Genomic DNA, 20,331 nt, shown 5'->3' on the forward strand with positions numbered 1-20,331 from the left:
TTTGGTCCTGACGGATTAATCCTCCAAACAATTACTAAAATTAGCAAATTAGACGAATCCGATCACTTGTTCCAGAGCCAGCACCCAAACATCTAGATGTCATGTCACATATAAAACAAGATGTTAACATAGTACAGTAGTAGAGCAGCCTGAGAGATGCCATCATGCTAAAACTGTGCCTCTGCTGCCACCTATTGGACCACAGTCCATAATAACATGGTAATTAAAGGATAATACCACAGAGTTCAAGATTATGGAGCTGTAATATGAACTGTTTGTCTTGATTTTATTCTAGTTTGTTCACATTAAAGAGTGTGTATTTCTTGTGCTGAATAATTTCTCTCAACATAAGTTTGAGTGAAAGGACCATAGTTGTGGTTTTGAGGATAAAAGTGATTCACAATGTGTACAGCAATAGTTTAAGCACATCAAATACCCGCTGGGATCATTTAAAGTCTGATGGACGGTGGTGATGGGTGGTGGTGGGTGGTGATGGGTGTTGGTGGTGGGTGGTGATGGGTGGTGGTGAGGTCACTGGGGCCCAGTTGGACGGTGGTGCAGAAATGATGGAACCACTTCCTTAACCTGCCACAACACAGAAGAACAGCTGTAGTTCAGCGTAACGTCTCCTGATCAGCTGTTCTTTTAGATTTGTATCTAAATAACTTTGAGATATTAGAAAACTTTTTTGATTTCGCTGGATATGAACATCTGTAGCCCTGCAGCTGTGATCACTTCTGATGTTCCCTCTAGTACCTGCAGACGGCTCCTCACCGTTATCTCCATCTCCTGTCGGTTCACACACAGTTTCAGCTCTTGTCCTGCGTCAGACGGATCTTCTGATGAGCTCGCTGTGTTGTCATTGGTCAGAGTCGTCTTCAGGAGCTTCTCACTCAGTCTAACAACACAAGACAGACTCGTCTAAGAACGCTGCTGGTTACATGCTGTCCTAATTTGACAGAATGAAGAGCCGTTGTATCTTTACGCATTGACAATGAGCTGAGTACGGAAGCCCAGAGACGTGAGAAAAAACTATGCTGGTGATTTTCTAGGTGGGATCTAAATTATTTGCCCTCCTTTTGTTTGTGAAAAATTGTTTTCCCAGGATAACATTTCTAAATTCCTTACATTCGTTTTTTCATCTGTGAAACAGGTGGAAAAAAAAGTTTTGTCAGGTGAAAATTATTTTTTTTGTCAGGATCATTTTTGTAAGTGTTACGACGGAGTATTAGGGCCACGCTGAGGGGAAAAACAATCTGAGATTTACAGAATAAAGCCTTAATATTACGAGAATAAAGTCATAACTTCACGAGAATATTATGACTTTTTTCTTGAAATCTTCATTTTTTTTTGTTTTCCTCAATGTGGCCCTAACACTCCGTCGTAAAGTGTGATACTCATCAGTCAGTCAGTCAGTGTAGAGCAGGTGTGTGTTTTTGTGTTGCTGACCTCTGTTGATCGGAGGAGGAGCTGCAGGTCTGGATCGAGTCCATCAGCTGGACTCTGACTTCCTGTCCTGCTGGACTGGACAAAACCTCGGACCCGCTGCAGCCCGGGAACAGACTCATGAGCATCGGAGGCAGCTACACAAACAATAACACACACACAAGTTACTACCTCTTACTATCACAGGCTTTGGAAATACATATTACTGTCACTAATACTGCATTTATACTGTATATTCAAGAAATATTCGTATTCAGTGGATCTGTCGGGGGAGATGAAGCTCTGACCTCCTCGTTGGTGGGATCCAGGATCAGCATGCAGATGAGGTCCCGTCTGGCTCCCTCCGTGTTCAGGAGCTTCCTGAAGGTCTTGGATCTGTTCTCATAGTACCGGCTGGCTGCGGGGTTGTACTGGACGGCCAGGGAAAACATGTCAGCCGCCTCCTCGAAACACCTGCAGACACACACACACACACACACACACACACACACACACATTCACAAATATACAGTAGCATCTAAACAAGACCTGATGAGCGGTTTCTCTGTGTTCTTCTGACCCGTCCTGGAAGCAGAACGAGCCCAGCGTGTTGTGGAGGACGGCGAGGCGGAGCCGTACGGCCGGGTCATCGGGACGCATCATCTCCTCCGCCTGCTGGTAGTCAGCCAGAGCAAAACACCACTCACACTGCTTAAAGAAACAATCTGACACACACACACACACACAACAGGGTTATTATCGTAAACTGAAACTGAAACTAAACTGAAACAGTCACAGAAAGAGCGTTCAGGGCCTCACCGCCTCGGTTCAGGTAGAGGCCCGCCTGGCCCTTCTCCTCCCCGATGGCCTTGTTGAGCAGCAGCGTGGCCTCAGCGTAGAGGCCTCTGCTGAAGCACTGAACGGCAAAGTCATTGTAGGCGAGGACCAGCTGAAAGTGCACCTCCTCTTCCACAGAGCCACGCTCAGCCTGACCTCTGACCTCCTCCTCCTCCTCCTCCTCGTTCAGCTCCACAGCCTGGACCAGGTCCTCGATGGCGGCTGTGAAGTCTTTCAGACGTCGGTACAGAATCCCTCTGATGGAGCGTATGACACAGTTATGGAGTTACTTTTGTGTCTTTATTATGCAAAGAAACAGAAAAGGTTTGAGAGAAAATTTTTGATTAAAAATGTATAAATGCGAATCCAAAAGTTTGTTTGTGAATCCAAAAGTTTGTTTGTGAATCCAAGTTTGTTTGTGAATCCAAAAGTTTGTTTGTGAATCCGAACGTTTTGTTTGTGAATCCAAAAGTTTCTTTGTGAATACAAAGGTTTTGCATCTTGTTGTGCTGAATCTCGTGGGCGGGACCTGCGCTGAAAGATGTAAGGCACGTCTCTATTGGCCAGTCTTATTTGGAGTGACAGCTTGGCAACATCCACTCTACAAATAAAATTGACGTCAACGTACATTTTGTTTACTTCGCTTTACAGCACCTGTATCTGAGAGAGAAGTTGTACAGATTTCACCACTCTGTGTTTCCTGTTGGTGGGACTCACCTGAAAAGGTAGAGGCGTGCGTCCTGCGGCTGGTTCTCCAGAGCGACGTTGATCATGCAGACGGCTTCAGGCAGCTGGCCGGTCACAGCTCTGTCCACGGCCTTCAGTCTGGCCCGTTCACCGGCCTCCTGCAGCTGCAGCAGCAGGGCTCCGGCCGCCGGACACGCTGGCGTCAACGCCAACGCCGACTTCACATCCTGAAAACAACGTGATGTCTGGACAGGAGGGAAAATCACCACTTAACAAACACAGATATTTGATTGTGCAATGCAACTAACTCTCCATGTCTGAATATTTAAATACACTGATTATTATGTCAACAAGATTATATTGCAAGATATCTTTGCTCTGCTCTAAAAGAGTACAGTTTATTCACCTTAGAAATGTCTTTATAGACCTTTGCCTTTTCTTAGTCAGAAGGAGAAACTAAATACAAAACACTTCTGTTGTGTGTGGCCTTGCAGGATTGTGGACATACAGGTTTCTCTTGATTCTTTACGGCAGCAGCTGACTACCTGAGAGGTAAAGTGTGTACAGTATGTAGCTGGTTTCAGGTATCTGAAGTGTAAAAGGTCCAACCTTGTGGAGCAGTTTGTGCAGTCGGGCTCTGAGGACGTAAAGGTCAGAGGTCGGAGCGTCCGACAGCATCCAGCCGTTCACCAGCTTCAGACAGTCGGCGTGGCGACCAGCAGCTGTCAGACAGGCCAGCCTGGGACACAACGTACAAAACACAGCAACAACTAGATGAGAAGAAACAGTGGACCATGTTTACCCAGCAAACACGTGACGTCAGGAAGACGTTCAGATCGTGTCTATATAACGTCCGTCAGTCCAGACCCACTTTTGTTCGTCTGGTGGACGTGCAACTCAGGTTGACATCAATAGCTGAACGTTAAAAAGACGTTTGAAATACATTATCTCTGTAAAATGCAGGACATTTTTGCAAAGTAATTTCTAGTAAACACACATCTTTAATCTAGATGTGGGTACGCAGGCTGCTGACCTTCTGACCTCTAAGGCCCTGCAGCCGGGCTTCACCTCGGCAGCTCTGCCGAAGGCCTCCAGAGCCTCTGAGAGAAGGCCTCGGTCGAACAGACACTGACCCTGAGGACAACAGGAAACACACGGATCGCCATTAAATTCTTCATATTTAGGCATTGATCTGAGATTGTTATGAAGGGTCCCTTATAGTCGGTGCAACGGCAGAATAAACCTCAACTTTACTTTGATTCATTTAAATGAAGGCACAGATCATTTGTTAACCCCTAACTGCTCTAAATTCAGCACAAACTCATCTGTGAAACCGGCTCTTGTCTTTTATTTTGTTCACTTCTCTGCTCACCGATTGGTCGGTAGAATTACCTGGGACATATTTATATTTATTCATTTAATCAGATACAAATTCATTGAGAAAAAAATCTATTTCGCGGTGGAGATCTGGCCAAGAAAGCAGCAAAGTAAAGCTTTAAATGCACGTTGATTTCATACATGCACTAAAACTAAAACAAAACAATACATTACAGGATTACAGCAGCTACAGATGACGGCTCTTTTCCGGTCCTTTTTCAGAGCTCATCAGTAATGGATCGCTGTCGGGGTGTAAGGACCATTTCAACCAATATAACAGATAGTGGAGACTGGAAAACATCGACAACCTGCCTTTAATGCATTAAAGAAATTAGTGGCGTTAAAACGTATTTGCGTTAAGGTGTTATTATCACATTAACTTTGACAGCCCTAGTTTTTACTCTACGTTGCTCTGGATAGACTACGACGTTGTACGTGTAACAGTAGCAGTAGCAGTAACCCCCAGCCAGAACAGAGGAGTGTTTGTGGAGACCTGGAGGTAGTAGATGAAGGCCAAGCGGGCGCTGAAAGCTCTGGGCTCCAGGTGCCAGAGCCGTTTATAACAGGCTGCTGCTGACTGGAAGTCACACAGCTGCAGGTAGGCCTCCGCCTGGCTCACACACAGCTCCGTCTGAAACACACACAGAGGCAGCAGAGGTCATCCGTCTGCGACATACAGGAACCTACTGGAGCTTATTAAAGGGTTTTTATGATTGCTTACACACTTGTTGCAGAATTTGGCTCAACAAAATGATGCACACATGCAGTATTTGAGTCCCTTTCTTTGTCCTCCTCCTCCTCTTCCTCTACCTCTCACTGCCTCCATGTTTGAAACGTTCTCACAAGAGTTTATATCTGAAGCTTTATTTGCAGTGCTGAGGCTCACAATGATTGGTATGTTTTGCATGTATTGAATCTTAGTGTTTCCCCCAATGATTGCAAGAGATTTAATTCTTAAATGTGTGCGTCTAATGTCACAAACAGTGTGTCGTCGTGTTTTGTAAGAAGTGTGTTGCAGAATTGCAAACCTGCCTTTGTTTAAGGCCCGGTTACAAAAGTTCAGGTTCTGATGCTTTTGGCTAAAGCATTCACATTTAGTGTGTAAGCAATTGGCAAAACAAACTGTGAAACATCTCACACCAGCAGACGTACAGACAGGTGAACTGAAATCACCAGTACAGTATGTGTCACAGCAGGTAATGTGATTTTGGCTTAAATAAAGAACTTTGATTATCATTATAATCAGGGTTATTTCTACCGGTGATTTAGAAAGAAACCGTATTTATCACAGTTTCTGCCTCTCTCACTAAACAGCTGCTCTATTTAACATAAAAACGTAAATCTAAATAAAAAGTGTGTGAGTCCAGCACCTGTTGTGGCTGCAGTGTGATGGCTTTGGAGAAGCAGATCACAGCCTTCTCATACTGGGACTTTCCCATCGCCTCTTTTCCTTTTGTGTAACTGCAGAGAAAAACATCATCAAGCGTTATTTAACCCTGAAAAGCCACCGACTGGAATTTATCCCCCAACTTTGCACATATTTCCTGCAAAGATCCCCCACATTTGTAACACAGATATGATCTTATTTCAGTAAAATACTACAGTATAAGTTCACAACACGTATCTGTAAGTGAGAACCCTTTCTTTCTATGCTTTAATTCATGTTTTCTCACTGCTCTGCGGCCTTGCTCCGGAGGATCAGGCTCCCCTGCAGATCTGGTCTCTGAAGCCGTTTCTCTGCCGGTGCCAGAAAGATTTTACTGGAGCCAAAAAGCCGCCTGAAGGAGCTTTTCCTCCGAGCCTCATCCAGCTCCTCCTCTGACACCGCAGTGGGAAATAAACTCTGCTCCTCTGCCTGCTGGTGGACAATCAGTTTACAAAGATTTAATATATTAAATACAAAACATTTCAGTGTTCTCGAGGGATGCCGATCTACACAACAAGGTGGATTAGACTGACTCAAAACTGTAGAACATGTAACAAAAATGTAGACTCTATCAGACACTACTGTTTATCTGTTAGTTTAAGTTGATATCTTGGATCAGAACTTATTATCCAAATAACAAGGGTAAGGATAAAGAACAGACGTATATCTGTCAAAGGGGTTAACTTGTGGTTGTTTGTTTATGACAAGGAATTAAGAGTAGCTCACTTTGCAAGATTAAAGATGTTTAATATCATGTGAAACTATTTGTTTTGTTTTTGCATAGCCTGAACCTAGTAGTGAAAGGAGTGCCTATTAGAATATGCTATGTAAAAATGGTAGGTAAATATTGTTATTTATCTATTTTTATATGCATTATTTTTGGAAAATTGGACCAAAATAAATCAATTCTACAATTTCTAACGTTACTAAATAAATAAAGAAACAAATTAATGTTAAATTAAATTAAATTAGGCCTAGATTTAATATGCAGAGAGATAATAAACATTATATTACGATTTGTAGACCTTTTGTAGGCTATTTTTTTTGTGCGATGTGTTGTATTAGTATATTATTTCATTTATCAAACACAACTTGCTAACTAACATCAAATGATTGATAATCAACATAAAGCTACTGGAGTTAGTTGTAACTTCTAGATAACTTTATTTTGTTATTGTTTTGCAACAAACTTTTATTTACCTTCTGCTCATTCCTCTCCTCCAAAGTCTCCATAGTGTGGTTTAAATAACAATATAAACTGTTTTATATTAGCTCAGTTACTTTTGCTCTGCCTGTTTTCACTTTGCTGTTATTTTGTCGCCATGGAAACCAACTTCATCACTCTGAGGTCGGCTTTTATTCTCTAAACAAAGAGTTTCAACCTGGAGCGAGAGTGCACCTCCTTTCACTTCCGGTGTCGTTTCAAGACAGCTAGGATGACGTCAAACTGTGTAATATGAAGTGTTTACTGGTGTTAATAGTGTTCTAGCTGTGATGTCACTTTAAGCAGAGTAAAAGAAAACAGTTAGTGTACAACATTATGGCTTTGACTGTTTTGAAACTACAATGTCTTTAGTTTAGGCCTTAGTTAGCTTTAGTTAATTCTCTATGAAAAGGGAAGCGTGGACGCAGAATTGCCTTAGAAACAAAAAGAGTCCCAAATTCCACACTAACATGCTATTTAGTACGCTAAAACAGTATGTGAGATATTTTATATCAATAATACGCATTTTTCAAAATGACAGTATCCATAGTAACAGCAGAGAACATTTAAAACATTCACATACAGAAGAAGCTTAACAAAAACATAAACAAAGAGCTGTGCCAAACATAAAAGGACAGAAGAAATGAAACAAAACCAACATCAAATGAAGTTCATCAGTCCAGTTTCCGGTTGCTTTTCCTTCCCTTACCTCACCCCAACCTTCAGACCCAAACCAGAACATTTGGCATTTAGGCTGTCTGTTTAGATTCAGTTTAGAAAATTCAGTTTCTAATGGAAAACGCTTATAAAACAAGATGACTTATTGACTTATGAAAACGCTTATAAAATAAGCGTTTTCAGTCCAAAATGGCGGCCGTGGCTGTTGTCAAACAAACACCAGACTTTCGTCTCTCTTTGCTTCTGTACTCTTTGGTAACAGCGCCACGAAGACTTTTACTTTGAAAACAGGAAATGACAGGCGCATGTTGTGATCAGCTGACTGAAGTGTTGACAAGGCAGGTTGGCTGCTGGGAGAGGAAGCAGAAACACACACACACACAGTTTCTGTGATGAGCAGCTGACTGAATGTAACTGACATGTTTACTCCACCTCTACTACCTGAGATACTCTAGAGATTGTTATTATTATACTCCGTCCTCAGTTTGGAGGCTGCTCGGTTGCCAGTTTGTTCACAATCAGTGATTTCTGATCTGAGCTGTGATCCATGTGAGAGGAGGACCAGAAGACACCGGAGACACGTTGACTGCTGTCGGTATCATGGACATCCAGAACGAGAGGAGGAGGCTGCTGGACGAGGAGGATGGAGACGAGGATCCTACTGGACTCATGTCTGAGCAGGAGGCTTACCTGAGGTCAGTTAATACACTAATGACACACTAATAACACACCTGAGGTCAGTTAATACACTAATAATACACCTGAGGTCAGTTAATACACTAATAATACACCTGAGGTCAGTTAATACACTAATAACACACCAATAACACACCTGAGGTCAGTTAATACACTAATGACACACTAATAACACACCTGAGGTCAGTTAATACACTAATAATACACCTGAGGTCAGTTAATACACTAATAACACACTAATAACACACCTGAGGTCAGTTAATACACTAATAATACACCTGAGGTCAGTTAATACACTAATAACACACCTGAGGTCAGTTAATACACTAATAACACACCTGAGGTCAGTTAATACACTAATAATACACCTGAGGTCAGTTAATACACTAATAACACACCAGAGGTCAGTTAATACACTAATAACACACCTGAGGTCAGTTAATACACTAATAACACACCTGAGGTCAGTTAATACACTAATAACACACCTGAGGTCAGTTAATACACTAATAACACACCAATAACACACCTGAGGTCAGTTAATACACTAATAATACACCTGAGGTCAGTTAACACACTAATAACACACCTGAGGTCAGTTAATACACTAATAACACACCTGAGGTCAGTTAATACACTAATAACACACCTGAGGTCAGTTAATACACTAATAACACACCAATAACACACCTGAGGTCAGTTAATACACTAATAATACACCTGAGGTCAGTTAACACACTAATAACACACCTGAGGTCAGTTAATACACTAATAACACACCTGAGGTCAGTTAATACACTAATAACACACCAATAACACACCTGAGGTCAGTTAATACACTAATAATACACCTGAGGTCAGTTAACACACTAATAACACACCTGAGGTCAGTTAATACACTAACAACACACTAATAACACACCTGAGGTCAGTTAATACACTAATAATACACCTGAGGTCAGTTAATACACTAATAACACACCTGAGGTCAGTTAATACACTAATAACACACTAATGACACACCTGAGGTCAGTTAATACACTAATAATACACCTGAGGTCAGTTAATACACTAACAACACACCTGAGGTCAGTTAATACACTAATAACACACCTGAGGTCAGTTAAAGGACCCATATCGTGCTCATTTTCAGGTTCATACTTGTATTTTGTGTTTCTACTAGAACATGTTTACATCCTGTGATGTAAAAAAAAACACTTTATTTTCCTCATACTGTCTGCTTTAATATACCTGTATTCACCCTCTGTCTGAAACGCTCCGTTTTAGCGCATTTTGACGGAATTGCAACAGAATTGCTTTGCTAGTCAACAGCTTGGGTCCATGTGTATTTCCTGTCAGTGATGTCATTCACATGTACACTGCAACAGTAAATAAACTGGGACACATTTAGAATGTTTACGTTTAAAATCTGTGTAAAGGGTCTAAATATTGTATATTTGTGACATCACGAATGGGCAGAAATCCGGACAGCTTGTTTCAAATGCAGAGTTTCTGTATACGGGCTGTGTGTAATTCCCTGTGGATTGAGTGTTTCGATACTTTCACAGTATTTATATAGGACTTAAGCCTGCTTTATAATAAAAAAAACATGAACATCTCACTTTGTATAATATGGGACCTTTAACTAATAATACACTAATACACCTGAGGTCAGTTAACTAATAACACACAGTGAGGAGCTCAGTGTAGCTGCTGTCTGCATCACCAACACAGAGAGGGATTGTTAAAGGACCATTCCAGAGGGGGTTTGCATGTCTCAGCTCATTTACTGGTGTGTTTAAAACATTTGTCTCTCATTCCAGGGATCCATTCATTTCCATTTATTACCGACCAATATAAAAATCAATAAGTAGACTCTTACCTAACCTAGCTCTAATTTAATCAAAGTCAACATCAAGTCTGCATTCACGTTTGTCAAAGCTCCACTATCAGTTTTGATGTAATCAATCAATCAATCAATCAATCAATCAATCAATCAGTGAGACTTTATTTGTATAGCACTTTTCATACAAATCAAATGTAACACACAGTGCTGATATAACCGCGGAATATTTCCTGTTCACATGTGTTACTAGTGTTGTAGCTGTGATGTAACTTTAAGTAGAGTCAATAGAGTATTGATGGCTTTGACAAGCAGTCAAAAATCAATAAAAACTAGAAACCGGAACTGATGCATAAATCTCGTCAATTTACTACCAGAAGCAGGATAAAAACTCTTAACTTGGTATACCAACATATTACAATAAGCAAAACCGACTAGAATACATGAAAAGATAAATAAATAAAGGCCGGACTAACAAGGTAAAATACAATAAATAATTTGACTGATAAATAAATAAATACATAAATAAATGAATAATTACATTAATAGAGCTCAATTAAAAGACAGACTAAAAAGGTAAAATACAATAAATAATTAGCTAAATAAATTAAATAAATCTCAGTTAAAAGCCAGACTAATTTATAATATAATAATTTCGCACAATCACAATTATTTTGGTCAATATTGAGATCATGATTATTTAAGACGATAACTCATTGACTTTGGAAACATCAGGCACTTATTAAACAGTTCTTTTTAAAAATCAATATTTTTAATATAATTCAACTGAAAAAAAATACGAGAAATAAATTAAATAAAATATAATACTATATATAAACACATTTAAATAAATAATATAAATTATAAATAAGATCAACTATGATTTAACGTTAGTGCTCAACCTCTGTTCCTCTTTCTCTCCACAGTAAAGTGAAGAACAGGAACTTGTACCTGGCGACGTTCGCGTCCGTTCTGGGTCCCATGAGCTTCGGCTTCGTGTTGGGCTACAGCTCTCCTGCCATCCCAGAACTCACCAGGATCGCTGACCCTCGGCTGCGGCTAGACGCTGACCAGGCGTCCTGGTTCGGGGTAAGATGATGATTCAATACCACACGATGCCTCAAAGCAGAACCGATTTTACATGATGTGTGGTTTTTTTTTAACTTATATCAGCAGTTTTACGTCATCACATGTTGACCAAACACATCTCGTTCGATTCACTTCAGAGTTCTAACAATAACAGAGGAAAAATAAAATTATAAATAAAATAATGAATATAATAAATATTATATAAATTATAATAAAACAAAAAATAAATTACTCAATAAATAAAAAGATAAATAAATAAATCTGTCATTAAATGTATCAAAAATAATATAAAAAATAAATGTAGCCATTAATTAATTAATTAATTGATAAAATGTGACATAAATTGATATTTCTGTTTTAATTTGCTTCTTATTTATCTATCTTTAGCCCCCATATTTGCATAATGAGGCTGAAATGCATAAAGAAGTGTAAAAAGAAAAGGATACAGAAATAAATGAGGGGTGAAATGCAAAGGGAAAATCATATAGCATAAATAAATAAAAACATTTTAGAATAAATATAAAATAAATAAAGAATAATTAAAAAAAATAATTTAAAAAAATTAATAAAAAAAATCAATAAATAAAAGGGAAAATTAAACAGAAGAGTAAATAAATAAATAAGGATGTGAATGTGTGTAATTCTTCTTGTTTGTGTGTAAATAACAAGCTCGTCAGCAAAAAAGTGCAGATTTTGAACAAGATGGCAATAATTTAGGCTTCTAATTTTCACTTCTACATAAGTTGTAGTATTAAACTTACAGGGTAAAATGTAAATAAAATGACCTATATTTGTGTCTCAGTCCATAGTGACGGTGGGAGCGGCGGTCGGCGGCCTGCTGGGCGGGTGGATGGTGGGGAAGATCGGCAGGAAGCTCACACTGATGTTCTGCTCGCTGCCGTTCGTCTTCGGCTTCACCATCATCATCGCAGCGCAGAACGTGTGGATGCTTTACGCCGGCAGGGTGCTCACCGGCCTCGCCAGCGGGGTCACGTCGCTGGTCGTCCCGGTAAGAAGCACCTGGACGTCACTTTCCTGCCTCAACACCTCCATGTTGTCGTCTTTCTTTTCTTCCTCTTCTCTTGTTACTATTTCCTTTATTGATGTTCATACTGTGATTTCCTGCCTCATTATAAATACATGCTCATTACAAATTTGGGATCAATAAAGTAAATCTATCTCTCACTCTCCATGCAGCTGTACATCTCTGAGATGGCTCACGAGCGGGTACGGGGGTTGTTGGGCTCCTGTGTGCAGCTCATGGTGGTGCTAGGCATCATGGGAGTTTATCTCGCAGGTATGTAAGCTCAACTTTACATGTTTATGGCGTCCTTAAATATCATTTTGTTAAGTCTGACTCCAGGTCAAAGAACGTATATTGATAAGAAGTGAAAGTCGATTGGTCGTTCCATTGCAACATCAGCACAGCAGAGCTACACTGATGAGCACTACTAGCTACTGGCCGATAGCCGGTTGTTTGGGAACAGAGACGTTAATACGTCCACCACGGTACAGGCTTATACCATACAGTCCATGGGTGTATTAGAAGTTAATAAAAGTGATGAATTACAACCAATATATCCATTATTACAGCCACATACAGCTAGCAGGAAGCTGGTAGAACCCCATATGTCATATGAGCGTGCAGGGCGGTGCGGTCCCGTGGGTCTGATGCACGTTCTTTATGGCGAGGAAAATAACTCTGGATTCAGCTGTTAGTTCATTTTACTACTTTTAGGACATAATGATTTAAATGAGGGCTATTTAAGAGTTCCTACTGGGAAGTTGATTTACCTAAAAAAAAATGATCCTCTGATTTACAGACGTATCTTTATACTCGTTGGTGTTTTCAGTCCAAAATGGCGGCGGTGGCTGTTGTCAAAAAGGCCCCAGAGTTTCGTCTCTTTGCTTCTATACTCTGTGTAAGGGTTACTGAAATGAATGAATGAATGATCGCTTTATTTTTTTGCTTTCTGATTGTACAAGAGACATGTCAATCACACATATGGCACAAAACTCACAGAAAAACAAACAACAACAGTTTCATCCCAAATCTGAATTTCAGCAAGGGCTAGAGCCGGCCCTGAAGGCAAGGGCACCCTTATGAAGACATGAGAGTTTTGTATTGCAATGAATGGTTGATGACTGAGCCCAACGCTATTAACAGAGAGGTAAAGATAGATTCTTGCAGGCTCACACAAAGCCAGGACATACAGTACGTAGCAGTGAGGCCGGCGGCTGCCTACGAAACTCCCACAAGGTCACAGTTAACAAGCTGTAAATCATTGATGTGACGTTACAACATCCACCATTAGGACAGTAGCTACACATCTGCCCTCTTCTCTAAACATGTGTATTATCTTCTGGTTATTATTATCTGTGTTCATTCTCTCTGTGACAACGCGGTTTAGTTTAAGTTGTTTCAGAGGTTGTTCTACTGTTTTTAAATGTGCGGATCAAAGGTTGGGAAGAGGAGATGAAACCTGGCCATCATGTGATGTGATCAGAGTCCTCTGGGACAGCAGCAGCCTCGCTGACTGACCTGTACGGACGGAGCTGCTGCTGCTTCTCGCTAATCTGGTTAGCTGCATGCCATTCACCAACAGAAGCTGGTGTGTCACATGACGTTGGCTGTCTCCTGTTAGAGGACGGTGAAAGTCTATTATGTCATTTAATGTGTAACAAACGTGGCATTCATTTAGTTGATGTCATATAAAGGATTTTCAGAGGAATAATTGTTTGATAGTTTGCTAGATAAGAGAAATAAAAAAAGATGAATTCAACTTTGTCACGAGCCGGCTGGCGTTCAGCACAAAGGTGAAGTCTGTGGTCGAAGTGGAGAATCCAGCGGAACAATCAGATCTGCAGAGGAATGTATTTTTAGATGCAGACGTTCGTGAGGAAACCTGGACTTGACAAGGCTCCTCTGTGTCCGTCGTGCACAGGTCAGGATCTGGCATGTTAAGAACATAACTGGGTGAAGGGACCCTTTGAAAATGACCATGACAGTTTTTCCTCGCCAAAATTTAGCCTATGTTTAAAGCGTTATTTAACCTCCTTCACTACAAGCTAGTATGACATGGTTGGTACCGATGGATTCATCAGGTTTTCTAGTTTCATATGATACCAGTATCTTCACTCTAGCTTTAACACTGAGCCGCTACAACCTAAAAATCACAAGTTGCGTTAATGCGTTAAAGAAATCAGCGGCATTAAAACGAATTTGCGTTAACGTGTTATTATCACGTTAACTTTGACAGCCCCAGTAGACACATAAGTGGCATAGCGAGCATGGAGTTAAAGACACGCTATTACATTATTACATTATTAAAGACCAGAATTCCCACAGTTCCTGGAGAATATAAAGTCTGTAACCATCCCTCTTTGTATGACGTCACCCATTGAGTTTGTGGACTGACATTTTGAAGCCTCAAATTCTGCATTTTGTCCGTCGCCATCTGGATTTTTTTGCAACCAGAAGTGACAATAGAGGGTAGAGCTAAGTACAACCAAACGCTGAATAAGACATTTTTAGACGACCAAAATGTGACTTTGATGATCTGTAAACACGCTGTGAAAGGGTTAAAGTTGTAAGATGAAAACAGGGACAACTCCCAGACCGGACAACGCCGTGGTAGCGATCTGTCAGTCACAAGGCATCCCCTGCTTTATGGTCTATGTGACTCTAAATGGGACCATAATTTACTAAATGAACATCATGCTGTATTGAAGAAGACTTGAAACTAGAGATTGAGACCATAAACTCATGTTTACAATGTTTACTGAGGGAATAAATCAAGAGAGAAGTAGGGTCATTTTCTCAGAGACTTCTATACAACTAGACTTTAGTTTAGCAACCAGAGGATTTGTATTTGTATTTGTTGTTTTTACTCCATACCATGTTATGTTAATATCTAATTCTGACTCACATATTGTTGTAAATTCACCTGCCAGTTATTTTCTTTACCATAAATGCTGGTTTCTGATCCTGGGCCGTGTGATCTCCTCCTGCAGGTCTCTACCTGGACTGGCGCTGGCTGGCGATCTGCAGCTCCATCCCGCCGACGCTGCTGATGGTCTGCATGTGCTTCATGCCGGAGACGCCCCGCTTCCTGCTGTCGCAGGGGAAGAGGCGGGAGGCCGAGGAGGCACTGCGCTTCCTGCGAGGGCCGGACGCCCCCGTCGAGTGGGAGTGCGCCCGCCTCGAGGACGCCTGTGATGAGCAGGTGAGTCCGTTGTTGTGTCAGTACGTTGCTTTGGCCCCGTGCTGCTACTCCTGTCTGTTTCTCCAGACTCCATCTACTGGAGGTAATACACTGACTATGGAGACGTACCTCATACAACCACACTGAGAAACACCTGAACTATCCCTTTAAAAGCATTGAGTGACCGTGGTCTTCGTGTTTCCTCTCAGGGCTCTGGTTTCCAGATGTCCGACCTGAAGGACCCCGGTGTCTACAAGCCTCTGGTGATCGGCGTCATGCTGATGATCTTCCAGCAGATGACGGGGATCAACGCCATCATGTTCTACGCTGAGAACATCTTTGAACAGGCTCATTTTAAGGTGAAGAGGCTTTAAATTGTGATTTTATTCTGGTGAAATGAACTCTCCATTGAGTTACCACTACTGTCCAGTACTGTCAATGTTGTCTTTATCTTCTAATTCTTTGTGTCATTGTTGCTCTTGTCGTCATATCAGTGAAAACTCGATCTTGTTGAAAGCGTCGGTGTGAATGTTTTGCTGTTGTTTTTCAGGAGAGTGACCTGGCTTCGGTGATCGTGGCTCTGATTCAGGTCGTCTTCACGGCGGTGGCGGCGCTGATCATGGACAGAGCTGGAAGGAAAGTCCTTCTCATCATCTCAGGTATTTTCAATCACATTTTCTATTTTAAGTAAATTGTATTAACTTTCTTTTTATATTAATAAAAACTTTCGAGAGGCGCCAAACACTGACAGTGAACTGCAACGTCCCTTTTGTTGCACGTCTTCCTGTTTCTTTCATTTACTGCCGTCTCTCTACTATCGACTCTCTAATAAAGACATCAAATGACGACGGCGAGGTCGTGACCGACTGTGTTTGTTCCCCCCGTTCGTAATCAAGGTGTTGCCATGGCGATCAGCACCACAGCGTTTGGGGTTTACTTCTACCTGATGTCCAAAATACACAACCCCACCTCGCTGAGCGACTTGGCGCTGGACGTCCAGAGCAAAGCCGGTGAAGAACCCCACGCTGAACTGGCCTGGCTGGCCCTGGCCAGCATGGCCGTCTTCATCACAGGTGAGAAACACCGTGATGTCACAAGTCTAACCCAGTTATTAAAGAGAAACCTGGACCCTATTTTCCGGATGAAACGAGCTGTACTGTACTGTACTTGAATAAATGTACTTACATTACACCACTGGTGGTTTTCCAGTACATATGGATTAGTATATTATTGCTTTAATAATTGCTGCTGTGTTCAGGTTTTGCTCTCGGCTGGGGTCCGACCCCGTGGCTGATCATGTCGGAGATTTTCCCCTCCAAAGTGAGGGGGGTCGCCAGCGCCGTCTGCGTCCTCACCAACTGGAGCATGGCGTTCCTCGTCACCAAAACCTTCCAAGACATGATGGTGAGTGCTCAACGGGATTCCATCTGGGGACATTTGATTTGTTTTTTATGGGAGGCCAGATAGTACATGAGTAAAGATAGATGGTTTTATAGTTATTTAAAGGGCTGGTCCATTGTTTTTTTGTTTTTGTTAGGTTTTTATATCATTCTTTATCATATATATAAGTATGTTTTAACGTCAAAATGCCATTTTCCCTTTGGGTTTATTTTGGACTGTTGGTCAGACGGAACAAGCTATTTGAAGACGGGAAATTGTGATTTTTTTTTCTTTTACTATTTTCTGATAGTTATAGATTAAATAATTAATAGAGTAATTGAAAACATAATCAGTTTGACAATTAATACATCATTTTTATATATGTTTCGGTATCTCCTGTGAAACTATGAAACCGCTCATCCCTATATGACTGCGACCTCTTCCAGGGTCTTCTTACCAGCGCTGGAACCTTCTGGCTCTTCGCCTCCATGTGCATCGCCAACGTCATCTTCACCATCGCCTTCGTCCCAGAAACAAAGGGCAAGACGCTGGAGCAGATCGAGGCCACGTTCAGAGGCACATCAGGTCCATAAAGACCCCCACACTCCCACATCCCCCACACCTAACGCCAAAACATCATGCCACCCAGCTGCAAACATCTCAGACCTCGTATCTCTGAAGTGTCCTCGGGGACACTGTGTGGGCATTTTAAAAAATCTGTTATAAAGCTATGAAGCTGATTGAAACTCCGTCTTATACTTAGTTTTTTTATGATAGAAACAGTTAAACCTAATGCAGATTAATACAGCAGCACAGTAATACACCCTCCCTACGTGAAGGTCACTGTATTGCTCTTTAATGAGAGGTGTTTCTAATAAATAACCATCCCGTATGTATCAATGAGGTTCGACTAACCCAGGGGTCAGCAACCTGCGGCTCCGGAGCCACACTCTTTAGCTCCTCTCCAGAAAAATAGTGGAGATGAATAACTGTTTTTTGTTTACATTTTCCTTTTTATTTATCATTGTTGTAGGTTTACGGTACGACGGAGTATTAGGGCCACGTTGAGGGGAAAAATAAATCTGAGATTACGAGAATAAAGTCGTAATATTATGAGAATAAAATCAGAAGTTTACGAGAAAAAAAGTAAGTAAAATTACGAGTAAAAATAATTTCCGTGTTATTTTCTTTTTTTCTTGTAATATTATGACTTTATTCTCGTAATATTATGACTTTATTCTGTAAATCAAAGATGTTTTTTCCCTCAATGTGGTCCTAATACTTCGTAGTACATTGTCTCTTTGGCCTTCACTGCATTAGACTTATATACTATATACTTAGATTATAAACTCTTTTACCTTCATCACAATGATCACATGTTTTGCGGCTCCAGACAGATTATTATTTATTTTTTTGCCTAAAATGGCTCTTTTGATAGTAAAGGTTGCTGACCCCTGGACTAAACTGACAGCTGGGAGTAAATCATGTGTTTCTGTAGGAGGTCTGACCTGAACCCTTACGGTCATTAAATACAGTTTTCCGCAGGTCAACACATCTACGTGACTCCCAGTGAGCAGATTCAGCACAGGTTCAGTGTCTTGCTGTTGGGACACTCAGTAAATAAAACTGAGGGGTGAATTCACAAAGGATGGATTGCGGCCGCTGATAGCTCCATGAATTGCATATTACTTATTACTTGCAACTTGCTGCTACCTCCAGTGAGAAGAGTCTCCACTGCCCCCTGCAGGTCTCACTGCTGTAATTCACCTCCACTCATTCAGTTCATCTGTGCACATTTAAAATGTGCTTTACTTGGGCAGTTTGAACTGAAACTGAAAATCATGTACATAGTCAAATGTATATATAACATGGGGTCTTTCATACTGTCAGGGTTGGATTCTGTACTGTGAAGTATCAGAGGGGAAATCGGTGTTAAAGGTGAACGCCACCCAGCATCTTTCTTTTATAGAGAGAGGCGGTGGTAAACTTGAATTAATGTTGAATATAATAGATTTCAAAGGTGGCAAGTTTTCACTGTAGAAATAGAAACATCAAAATGTCCATAGATGTTTCTCAAAGCACTGCTGCAGCCTAATCTATTTTTCCACTTCAGTTTTCACCAACTATCTGCAGTTTGAAATCCGTCTTAAATAGTTTTTCTACACTGACAATACGTTTGGTCGAAAACAAAAATTTTAAAAATAATTATTTTCTATTTGACAAAAGCTGCAGAGTGTCGGGAATACAGAGACTTTTTAAAACAACAACATTGGTGTTTATTATTACTATTTTTAGAATAATGTGTGGTGTATTTGCTCCTTAAACTCTAAACAAAGATTTTTGCAGAAACTTTATCGTGCTGTTGTTTAGAGAAGTGAATGCATCACGAGGTGACTGCTGTTTACACTGACTTTCCATTTAACTCTAGTTTACATCATCCAGTGAAATTAAACAGATTCTGTGATGCTGAACTTTTTAAAGCATCAACAACAGAAAGACAAACTGCCAACTGTATGTAAACTCTCTTATGAAGAAGAGTACGGGTGTGTTTTTGTAACTTTTTTTGTAATAATTTGCTCTTGTAAAAGAAATGTTTTAAACATGACTTATCTGACTTGTACACGCTCGAGAGAGGGATGATGTTTAATTTCATACTGAAGACGAACTGACTTCTCTGAAGATCCAACTCTTTTTTTTTGGAGTTTAAATGATTTAATGTCCTTTTTTTAACTCATTCAGCTCTCCATGGGTATAAATAAGTGTCAGGTTTTGGGTGTTTGTTTGCTATGGTAATAGATAAATCATTCCAATCTTTAAGTCTTTTTTTTTGGTTTGTAATATATATAATTTACAAGTTCACTCTGTATTAAGTTGGAACAGGATCTAATGAAGCTCTTTGTCCCAGTTTCTCCACTACGGCTTTCCATGCTTGCGTTCATTATCCCGGTATGAAACTGAATTTTACCTTAAACTGTGTCTGTGAATAAAATCACAATGTTGTTTTGAACGTCTTGTGTCCTGCAGTAATGATTCAAAGATCTTCAGATTTACTATCATTTTAAGTTACAGCCTTGTTAGAAGTTGATGTGATGCACAATGCTGAAAGAAAATAAGCCTTTCATTAATGTAAATATATTGAAGCAAATACAAAATGCTGGCAGGATGATGTATTTGTATTAAATACTGTACATGTTTACAAAAGTAAATAATTTAAAACTGAATATTGAATTTTTATTATTACTATTTATTTATTTAATTTCAGGTGTTGAATGGATGCATGGTGCCATTTAACCCGTCGATTAAGAATATATTAAAAAAGATTATTTGAGTTTTAACTGAGAAAAATAAGTGTTTGCATGGGAAAAGAAACATTTGATTTTATTTATTACTGACTAAATGTTCATCTCTTAAGGGCTGAAATATATATATTAAAAAAAACAGATTCAAGATGTAGTTTGTTCATATGAGACAGACTCATATTAGG

General features: G+C 40.3%; 2 protein-coding genes and 1 long non-coding RNA gene across 7 annotated transcripts in view; 1 reads left to right on the top strand and 2 right to left on the bottom strand.

The window, feature by feature from the left end:
• LOC141769981 (uncharacterized) overlaps positions 1–20,331 on the bottom strand; it is a 65,526-nt gene that overhangs the window by 1,964 nt on the left and 43,231 nt on the right. The window lies entirely within an intron of this gene.
• LOC141769977 (tetratricopeptide repeat protein 16-like) lies at positions 268–7,630 on the bottom strand. 5 transcript variants are annotated; one of them, XM_074639536.1, is made up of 13 exons: positions 7,616–7,630; positions 6,000–6,184; positions 5,697–5,787; positions 4,820–4,957; positions 3,983–4,083; positions 3,559–3,688; positions 2,980–3,194; positions 2,245–2,519; positions 2,006–2,150; positions 1,734–1,899; positions 1,450–1,583; positions 757–898; positions 268–585 (listed from the first exon to the last, which is right to left on the bottom strand). In XM_074639536.1, the coding sequence occupies exons 3-13, from the start codon at positions 5,763–5,765 to the stop codon at positions 532–534; spliced, it is 1,569 nt and encodes a 522-aa protein (XP_074495637.1). In that variant the 5' UTR covers positions 5,766–5,787; positions 6,000–6,184; positions 7,616–7,630; the 3' UTR covers positions 268–531. The 5 variants fall into 5 exon arrangements, with proteins under 5 accessions (XP_074495637.1, XP_074495634.1, XP_074495633.1 ...); XM_074639533.1 differs by lacking the exon at positions 7,616–7,630 and adding an exon at positions 6,953–7,120 and having other exon boundaries at positions 6,000–6,181; XM_074639532.1 differs by lacking the exon at positions 7,616–7,630 and adding an exon at positions 6,953–7,117.
• Positions 7,980–19,854, top strand: slc2a8 (solute carrier family 2 member 8). Its single transcript, XM_074639538.1, has 10 exons — positions 7,980–8,329; positions 11,100–11,262; positions 12,065–12,271; positions 12,460–12,559; positions 15,277–15,488; positions 15,677–15,826; positions 16,018–16,126; positions 16,364–16,540; positions 16,726–16,871; positions 17,294–19,854. The coding sequence occupies exons 1-10, from the start codon at positions 8,235–8,237 to the stop codon at positions 17,438–17,440; spliced, it is 1,506 nt and encodes a 501-aa protein (XP_074495639.1). The 5' UTR covers positions 7,980–8,234; the 3' UTR covers positions 17,441–19,854.

Source organism: Sebastes fasciatus, chromosome 6 (assembly GCF_043250625.1).
Source record: "Sebastes fasciatus isolate fSebFas1 chromosome 6, fSebFas1.pri, whole genome shotgun sequence".
Lineage (NCBI taxonomy): Eukaryota > Metazoa > Chordata > Actinopteri > Perciformes > Sebastidae > Sebastes > Sebastes fasciatus.

What these genes read in the sequence shown, in the direction of transcription:
- LOC141769977 (XM_074639532.1), bottom strand. Translation starts at nt 6,985, where the DNA reads ATGGAGACTTTGGAGGAGAGGAATGAGCAGAAG. An exon ending in AGGGCCTTAGAGGTCAGAAG is followed by an intron (nt 3,689 to 3,982) that starts GTCAGCAGCCTG and finishes GTTGTGTCCCAG; the next exon opens with GCTGGCCTGTCTGACAGCTG. An exon ending in CGGTGAGGAGCCGTCTGCAG is followed by an intron (nt 586 to 756) that starts GTACTAGAGGGA and finishes GTGTTGTGGCAG; the next exon opens with GTTAAGGAAGTGGTTCCATC.
- slc2a8 (XM_074639538.1), top strand. Translation starts at nt 8,235, where the DNA reads ATGGACATCCAGAACGAGAGGAGGAGGCTGCTGGACGAGGAGGATGGA. An exon ending in CATGGGAGTTTATCTCGCAG is followed by an intron (nt 12,560 to 15,276) that starts GTATGTAAGCTC and finishes CTCCTCCTGCAG; the next exon opens with GTCTCTACCTGGACTGGCGC. An exon ending in AAACCTTCCAAGACATGATG is followed by an intron (nt 16,872 to 17,293) that starts GTGAGTGCTCAA and finishes GACCTCTTCCAG; the next exon opens with GGTCTTCTTACCAGCGCTGG.